General features: G+C 43.4%; 1 protein-coding gene across 2 annotated transcripts in view; it reads right to left on the bottom strand.

Annotated features, from left to right (window-relative positions):
• Positions 1-9,423, bottom strand: part of Bmpr2 (bone morphogenetic protein receptor type 2) — a 111,242-nt gene extending 101,819 nt beyond the window's left edge. The window contains exon 1 of one of the 2 annotated variants that reach the window (XM_021157992.2): positions 8,155-9,423. In XM_021157992.2, coding sequence (XP_021013651.1) covers positions 8,155-8,230 — 76 coding nt within the window. In that variant the 5' untranslated portion in view covers positions 8,231-9,423. The remainder of the gene's footprint in view (positions 1-8,154) is intronic. The other variant, XM_021157988.2, reaches the window with a different exon arrangement.
• Positions 9,424-9,858: the final 435 nt, after the last annotated feature.

Below are 9,858 nucleotides of genomic sequence, written 5' to 3'. Positions count from 1 at the left end.
AGCCACCATGTGGTTGCTGGGATTTGAACTCTGGACCTTTGGAAGAGCAGTCGGGTGCTCTTACCCACTGAGCCATCTCACCAGCCCGATAAATCTAATCTTAACTAAACTTCTATTATTTAAAGTCCTTTATTTGTAAAGTACACCTTACATATTTGGTGTGCATCATTCTTCTATTTTCAGTAAAGCACAGCTCTAAAGAGCCCACCTTTACACTTCTGTTGGGCTAATTCAACACATGCAATCAACATAAAACATATTTTTAATTAAACTATGTTTTTCTCAATGTGGTCTGTTATAATTTAGAAATGCCTCAAAATTTCCCCAATCTACGGTAAATTTGAAATACTGGCTCTATAATGTATCTCAATGGGATAGGGTTTGCCTAACATGCAGAAGGAGTTGAATTTGACTATCATCAGTATAAGAGAAAGGGGGAAAAAAGCATATATATCATTCAAAATGTTTATATATCTAAGAATAACTATGTGGACCACTGGCTTTTCTCATCCCATAAGGAAAAAGACTGCATTGTACAGTGTCATCCAGGCCATCCCCCTCAATTCAGTTGGAATCGTATTCCTATGAGGATACAGAAGCCAAAACCGGGGAATCTGCCCAAAGTAAACAACCAGCAGTAACCCTAAGCAGGAACTCAGAACTTCCAGTCCTGGTTGCATTTCACTTTGGCATCATTTACTCCCAAAGATAATTAAAGCCCATGCAAGGAACAGCAAAGAGGGAGCTTCACAAGGGAGAGAAGTAGCAGAAGAAATAAGTCAAAAAGCTGAAAAGTAGCTAGATTTGGCAACTAGAAAAATAATGCTAGCTGGGTGTGGCATTAGAAAGGCTGAGACAGGAAGAGACCAGGTTGGGACAGGCCAGCTAGGTTACAGAACAAGATGCTACCTTTCAAAAAAAAAAAAAAAAAGCTAAAGAAAGTCAGTCAATCAATCTGGTGGCATCTGCACTAGGAATGAGCAGAAAGGAAGAAGTTTAGGCCAGGGAAACCTGGAAGTGTTCACTGCTCTTTACTGAGGACTAGACAGGGGAGAAGTGTTTTAAAAGCGAATCAGGAAGAGCAAAAAGGCACCCAGGGAAATCAAAGACAGAAAAAAATTCTAAAATTCTAACAGCCCACCAAGTACCCACTCTTGCTTCAAACAGCATGCAATCTAACCCGTCATATCTCACCATCATGAGATTCCTACCCAAGCATGGGCAGGTTTACAAAGGAACTGCCAACAGGGGCATCTTAGATGTGTGCTGAGAGCATACTCCTGCTCTTCCTTCCAGATCTCCCCTACCCACCCTTCTAGCCACTCCAGTCAGGCATATCCAAACAGACACTGTGAAAGGCTCAGCACTTCTTGTCGAGCACTATATTAACTGTAAAAGCAAGCAAGCACATACACATGCTCTAGATGAATAGTGTGGTTAAGGCAACATGTCCTAAAATTTTTCTGTCCAAGCCTTAAAAGAAATTCATACTTACTAGAAGTCATTAAAAATCCATTCAGCTTAAAAGATAAACTGTGACTAAAATGTAAACTAACTGAGATTTTGAAGGTAAACTGGTCATTTTTTTCTTCTCTGATCACTTTTATTACTTAAATCAAAGGTCAAATTATTTACCTAAGAATTTATTTTCGGAATACTCATTTTATAGATTAAATCCATACTTTCTTTTTAATATATTTTATACTATAACTGTATCAAAAAAAGTTTAAAATAACATTATTTTATAATACTAGTAAAATACCTGCTTACTTTAAAAAGAATAAAATCCTTTCTGTCAGGCTTGGAGAGATAGCTCAACAGTTGAAAAGTACTAGCTGCTCTTCCAGGGGACTAGGCTTGATTCCCAGCACCTACAGGGTGGGTGACTCACAACCTCTGTAACCCAGCTCCAAGGTATCTAACTCCCTCTTCTAGCTTCTGCAGGCACCAGGAACACACATGACACACAGACTAACATGCAAGCAAAAAACTAATTTTTAAAATCTTACCATTTATCACCAGATTTCCAATTCCACACAAACTATCCATACATTTTATATGCAGTCTTACCATATCCATCTCACAGATCAAAAGGAACAATGATATTAAAACAAGTCTATCTTACAACCTCAGCATTTGCCCAGCCTCCGCTCTATAACAAGTTCAAAGCCGGGCTGGTGAGATCGCTCAGTGGGTAAGAGCACCCGACTGCTCTTCTGAAGGTCCGGAGTTCAAATCCCAGCAACCACATGGTGGCTCACAACCATCCGTAACAAGATCTGACTCCCTCTTCTGGAGTGTCTGAAGACAGCTACAGTATACTTACATATAATAAATAAATAAATAAATAAATAAATAAATAAAAAACAAGTTCAAAGCCAGCCAAGCTACAGGGAGACCTTGTCTCGTGTAAATAAATAAATAAAGGCTATACTACTCAAAGTCATCTCCATCGCTTTTGGAAAGGACTAAAGACTAAATCATTTAGACCCAGGTTTTAGAGCCAAGCTCACACAAAATAAACAAAAGAGAACATAAAAGACACATATACATACATTTATGACAGTGCCACAAGGAAAGCTATTGCTTTCTATGCTAATTAAATTAAAAGTAATTTTTAAAACACACATACACATTTCTTTCAAAAAAAGTTGTGGTGTTGATAGAAGTAGGGAAAAAGTAAAATGTGGAAAAAAAAAAACAAGACTGAGAAAACAGCCAAAAGAGTGCTTCACTATCATACTCAAGAGCCTGGGTCTGAGCTCCAGCACCACAAACCAAACCAAACCAACCAAACCAAAATGCAAATTAACAGAAGACTGAGTGAGCAAAGACCTCCTCACTAAATAAAGTATCATTCTTAAGACCAAGAAAAAGCACGTCATTAAGAAGACTTAGTGCGCCGGGCGGTGATGGCGCATGCCTTTAATCCCAGCACCTGGGAGGCAGAGGCTAGAGGATTTCTGAGTTCGAAGCCAGCTTGGTCTACAAAGTGAGTTCCAGGACAGCCAGGTCTATACAGAGAAACCCTGTCTCGAAAAACAAAAAACAAGGCGACTTAGTGCTTGCCAAATAAGCCTGGCAACTTGAATTCAGTCCCCAAAACCCAAACAAAAGTGAAAGGAGAGAAATGGCTCCACAGAGTTGTCTTTGAACCTCTATGCTAAAATGAAGTAGCTTCCAATTCCCTTCCTTTTTTGGATTTTGTTTTCTTTTGGTTTTTATAGACAGGGTTTCTCTGTATAGCCCTAGCTGTCCTAGAATTCATTCTGTAGACCGGGCTAGCTTCAAATTCATAAATACTCCTGCCTCTGCCTCCCAAGTGCTGAGATTAAAGGCATGCACCACCACTGCCCGGCCCTTTCCATTTTTTAAACATAGATTTTATGGGTACAAATATTTTGTTTACATGTATGTTAAGTGTACTGTGTGCGTGCCTGGTACCTGCAAAGGCCAGAAGAGGTCATATCCTCTGGAACTGGAGTTATAGATTGTTATGAGCTACCATGTGTGGGTGCTGGGGATAAAAACAACATTCTCTGCAAGTGCAGCAAGAGCTCATAATCTCTGAACCATCTCTTCAGTCCTCCAATTCCTTTTCATAATTCATTCACTATTTATTAAGCATCCTCTATGTATGTAGCAATATGTCAGATTACAAAGCAATCTCAAAATAAGAGGCTTGAGAACTGTCTTAGTCGGGGTTTCTATTCCTGCACAAACATCATGACCAAGAAGTAAGTTGAGGAGGAAAGAGTTTATTCAGCTTACACTTCCACATTGCTGTTTATCACCAAAGGAGATCAGGACTGGAACTCAAGCAGGTCAGGAAGCAGGAGCTGATGCAGACGCCATGGAGGGATGTTACTTACTGGCTTGCTTGCTTACCCTGCCTTCCGCAGCTTGCATTCTTATAGAACCCAAGATGACCAGCCCAGGGATGGCACCACCCACAATGGGCCCTTCCCCACTAGATCACTAATTGAGAAAATGCCTTACAGCTGGATCTCATGGAGACATTTCCTCAACTGAAGCTCCTTTATCTGTGATAACTCCAGCTGTGTCAAGTTGACACACAAAACCAGCCAGTAAAGAGTATAGCTCAGTGTTAAGCATATCTGCCTGGTATGCAGGAAGCCCTGAATTTAATCCTTAATATTATAAAATATATGAAATCTTTTTTCTTTTCTCTTTTCTCTCTTCTCTTCTCTTCTCTTCTCTTCTCTTCTCTTCTCTTCTCTTCTCTTCTGTCTTCATCGTCACTGCCATCAGGGAAGGGCTTTTCTCTCTGTTAGCCTTGGCTATCCTGGAGCTTGCTTAGATCAGGCTAGCCTTGAACTTATAGAGATCCGCTTGCCTCTGTCTCCGGAGTGCTGGGAGACAGACACTGCATTTCACAGACAACACTAACAGTAATACTACAGGTGATAATCCAGGATGTAAAAACCAAAGTTTGTAAGATTTTCATGCAAAGCTCCATTCAAATAATAAGAGAAATGCCCTTCTGTACCCTCTTCCCAATCCTCTGGAGTAGACTGGTATTCTGAATTCTTCATTCCTCTGTAATTATACGATGCTTCATATGTTACATGTAGCCTCATTATACACAAATCTACTATTTCATACATCGTGTCTTTTCACGCAGCGTTATGTCTTGACAAGACAATGGAATGTTAGAGGAATAGATTCTGCAAATATGCCAGTGGAACTAGGCTTGCCCTCTTGCCCTTTGTCACTGCCTCGACACACACTGCTCCTAGGTGGGTAGGGGAGGTATTACTCTCCCTCCCTCCAGATTTGAGCCCACAAAAAGACAAATGAAACAAGATAAATAGTTGTTACATGATATGAAGATTTTGTGGCTGCAAATAATCTTGTAAAAAAAAAAAGTGACCATCCACCATACTCAGATTCAGTTAGCACCGATGATATAAAGCATGCATCTCTTTTAAAACTCTGTGGGTAAAGAACTCCCCACCCCCCAAAAAAGTGTGTTATATACAAATTAACTCAGTATAACTAAACTACAGAGAAAAAAAATACTCATCAAGAAACTCAGGTAACTTTTGTAGTGTCCACACTGAGAAACACAGATGAAGACTGCTAAACTTGCAGTTAGCTACTTGACAAAATTCACTCACCACTCAATAATGCTAAATATGATTTTCTCACTTTAGACAGCTTTATTCCTGAAGAGAGGTAAAACTGAAATATTGACAAAAGAATTATTTCAGATGTATTACAAAAGCTGACCCTCAAGCAAGCCTGAATTACCTTATTAAAGCTGGTAGTGCATTTAACACATTTTTTTTTTTTTTTTGGTTTTTCGAGACAAGGTTTCTCTGTATAGCCCTGGCTGTCCTGGAACTCACTTTGTAGTCCAGGCTGGCCTTGAACTCAGAAATCCACCTGCCTCTGCCTCCCAAGTGCTGGGATTAAAGGTGTGCGTGACCACCACCCGGCTTTAACACATTTTTTATTAAAATAATTTATTTTAAGCAAGTACATCTCTATTTTCTAACAAATTCCAATTATTTGCATATCAACTGTTCTTAGAATTAGGGAGTCCAAAACTTAAATCAGAGTAAAAGAGATTAAAATCATCTGAAAAGAAATTATATATTTAGTAAAGCTGACTTGGTAGCTCACACTTGTAACCCCAGTGCATGGGAGGCTGAGGCAGGAGAACTGCCAAGAGCTTGCATCCAACTAGACTACACAGAGATGCAGGACACACTGCCCTAAAACACCACCACCACCAAAGATAACATATCCAGGATCCCAAAGAATGACATAATATTTATTAGTCTTGCAATATTTTTTCTCCTATTCAATTACATCAATTGCACCTACCAGTTCCATCACTTCATCAGTATACCCCAAATCTACACAGCCCCTCCCTACTCACTTTGTAATTAGTGAAGCTGCACTAGATAAGCCACTACTGGGCAAAGTTTTCTTCTGTCTTTTTTCTGTAACAAGGTTTCTCTATGTAGCCCTGGCTGTCTTAGCACTCACTAGGGAGACCAGGCTGACCTTGAACTCATAGAGATCCACCTGTTAGACAAGGTTTTTACATGTTCAGAACCATGGCAGTGCATGATCAGTACCTACACCACTAGTTTATAAATATCCAAGCCTCCTTTCAAAGTTAACCTGGCAAAAGCATTGCTCTATCTCATGTTCCAGTTACAAGGAGAGGAAGTTGTTGCTGGCTCTGCTGCTGTTGTTAACACCAAGGAGGAAGGGAAAGATACAGGTTTTAATCCTGGCTCCACAATTTACTATGTGATGAGTTACTTAAAGTTTTGTAGTTAATTCTCTCTCCCTTGCTGTAAAAGGAAAATAATAATAAAAACCTAAAACGCTGAATTGTCAAGAGGCCTGACTCAGCTACTACTACTACTGCTCTGAAATCCAGCTTCAAGGATGCCATCATATGTAACCCCAGGGCGGGGGGGAGACGAACTAAGCTCACTTTTATACAAGGATTCTTTAAATATAACCCTTTTAAAAAGAAGACAAAATAAATCCATTTACTAAATAATTGTTTTGAAATCAATGGGTTTTGGTTTTTGTGGGTTTTTTTCTGATTTTTATCAGCACAACACTATAAATGAGAATCTGCATTCTAAAGATTCTAAAATGATCAAAATTTTAAAACAAAATGTTCTTGGGCTTCTGCTTGCCGAATGACTGCTTACGTGTCAAGGCCATTTTTACTCTTTTCATATTTTGCAGGAACCACATGATTTGTGGTTAGAGAATTTAAACAGCTAACAAGGAAATTTGGAAAAAATGTGTTCGGTTTTGCTTCAAAGATAATTGAAACAATCGAAAATATTAAAATGTCAAGTTTCAATATGTAATCAAATCATATTTTCCAATGATTTTTAACAATACATAGATTCATTATTAAAATTCTAAATATAATGAGGCTTGAGAAATGGCTTTGCCATTAAAGACTACACTCATAACTAAAAATATAAAATACTACATATCAACAATAGATAATAGTATCAAATTCACAAAAGGGAACTTCAAATTTTCTTTCAGTATTTTCCCAGAACAGACATCTAAAATGTAAATTAAAACAAATAATCTCTATGTCTAATACAGTAATGAAGAATTCACTGAATGTGAAAATTACTTTTTAAAAAATTGTAAAACCATTACTTTGTGTACTCAGTTTTAAACGCATACTTCATGTGACTAATTTAAGAATTCATTCCTGAAATTTTCTAAAAGCAAATCACAGAAGACTGTTGCTTGAAAATAACTGCAATGAGAATATGAGTTGTTTTTTTCTCAAGGCGACTGAGAAGTAAAGAGGAAATGGCCAAAGGAAAGGGGAGTAGCATTTCCTTTCACACGTTAGGAAAATGTCAAAGAACTTTCAGGAGTCAAATCTCCTCGAAGTCTGATGTGAGGTCAAAGTTGTCTCAATGACAGGAAAACCAACAGACGCCAGATGACTAATAGAAAAGTTATCAAAAACACTTCTGTGCCCAACAGGAATTCCAAAGGGATACAAAGTTAAGAATATCCAGGATAAAAAGACAGAGAATAGTTAAGATTCTTGGGAGCAAAACAATATTAATGATGACATCAACAGTGTTATTAAACACTGTATCAAGATTCTCACACAGTGACTTCCTCAACATTTATTCTATTCATCAGGTAACATTTTTTTTTCAGGTAACATTTTTAAATAACGAAAAGTAACGTGGATTCCCAAAGAGTAATCTAAATGTAAAAATAAGGTTCAATCAAGTGTGTGTCTAGTTGTTCTTTTTATTGTAAGCCAAATCTGCTGCTTTCCATCAAAGTAAAAAAACCACCTTTATCTCCAAAAATCTAATAGTTCACTAGTGATTAAAATATTATTTTTAATCCTTGCATTACCTCACAGCTAAAAATGTCAAGATACCACACCCAATATGTCTTTTTCCCCCCGTGGGGGAGGGGTCAGGGAATACGGGAGTAGGGACGGGAAACAACACGCAAACACCGAAGGTGATTTCCCTGGCTGGCTCCTCCACCCGGATCCGAGAGCACGTTGCGAGGGGAGAGCACAGGCCTCGGCCTCTGCAGGCTCTCTCCCTCGCCACCCACTGGGGTAGGAGCTGGGACATGCCACCTAGGGCTACTCACCAGCCGTAGTGCTGACCAGCAGGACGGCCCATAGCAGCCAGGGCACCCGAAAGGGCCGATGCAGCGAGGAAGTCATCCCTGGGCCAGCCAAGAAGCAGGAGGGCAAAGAAAAGAAATCTGGAAAGTAAATTCGGGCGGAGAAATCCGGCTAGGAGGCTGCTCTTCGTCTGATTTATCCTGCCCGGATTACAATGCAGTTTGAAAGGACAAATGGCAGATGCGAGGACCTAGCTAGTAGAGCTCTCATTCCACTGCAGAATTCCCCTTCATTTCGCTCCCTCGTGGCTGGGGGGCTTCATTCGCCTAGGACGGAGTGCCTCGGCTCCCCAAATTGAAGGCATGTCCATGGGGAAGACGCAGGGAGCCCAGAAGAAACCCCTGCAATTATTTCCCTCGTAGTTTCACGATATCAAAAAAATACCCAGATCTGGGAGAAAACATATCCAGAGTGCCGGGGGGTGGAGGGCGGGGACTCGATGGGAGCACTGAGGATCAGAACAAGTTTCCGACCGCTGGGAAGGGCGAAGCGGGGCAGGCAGCGGCGCCCGGCCGCCCGAGTAGCATCGCTCCGGACTCGGAGGACAGTGGGGTTCCTTTTAAAGTTTCGCTTCGTTGCTTCCTTCACTCGGATTTCGACATCAACAAATCCTTCCCACCGACTGGGTCGAAAAAGGTGCCTGCTTCCATGGGCGAGCCCACAGCTTCCTCGGAACAATCGCGCGAGGGTCGCGCAGGCCGGGCCTCGGGGCGCGGGGGAGGGGAGGGTCGCGGCAGCGCGGCGAGCCCGGGCGAGCGACACGCGGGGAGGTGCGGGGCTGGCCCTTCGAGGGCGCTCCGCCCGCGGCCTCGCTCTCGGCTACTCCAGCCCCTCGCTCTTGCCTGAAGTAAATTCCACCATGAAAGCCCGGTCTCCTCCCGTCGATGGCTTGCGGGAGCGAATCACAGCCCCTCTGGAGAAAGCCGCCGCCGCTGTCTCTGCCGCCGCCGCCGCCGCCGCCGCCTCGTTCTCCGCAGCTCTGGGCTCCGGGCGGAGCTCGGGCGTCGCGGACCGAGGGCGGGGGGCGGCGGGAAGACGGACGTAGGTGGCGGAGGAAGGGGGTGGGCAGCTGAGCTTGCGAAACACCCTGAGCCCCTCCGGGAAGCACCTCCAGCGGTTCCGAGCAGACCAGACACAAAGGGGGGAGTCGCCGCAGCTGCCAGTCTGAGGCGCTCCCGGTCACCGGAGTCGCCCCGCCCCCGCCGCCGCCTCCTCTCAGTCTCCGGCTCTCCAGCCGACCCCTGTCTGTCTCGGGCCTGTGGTGCAGCGCGGGCGGCGGCAGCGGCGGCGGCGGCGCCACTGAGCCGCACTGCGCCTGCGCGCCCGCGGCCCCGCCCGGCCCCGCCCCTCACTCCCAGGCTTGCTGAAGAGTGAGGCCCTCGCGCGGCGTTTCTCGCCGGGGCGCCCGGGGCCGGGAAGGGTTGTCGTGGGGTGGGCAGCCTAGGTCCCTTTCCTCACACAGGCGAACGCTCGGCACGTGGACGCCGTGCGATCTGTGCAAGCGTGTCAGGGAGGGCGGCCACAGTCTTTTGTTTAACATAGGTAAAGGCTACCCGGGAAGGTGGGCGAGAAGCCTCGAAGGCAAGCCGTCGTTGGTGGCGGCGGGCGCATCCTCCTCGGTTTCCCTGAGAATCCCGACCGAGCCGCCTTTCCCAGAAGCCGAGACC

The sequence above is a fragment of the Mus caroli genome, chromosome 1 (assembly GCF_900094665.2).
Source record: "Mus caroli chromosome 1, CAROLI_EIJ_v1.1, whole genome shotgun sequence".
Taxonomy (NCBI): Eukaryota; Metazoa; Chordata; class Mammalia; order Rodentia; family Muridae; genus Mus; species Mus caroli.
This window is presented reverse-complemented; position numbering and strand designations above follow the sequence as displayed.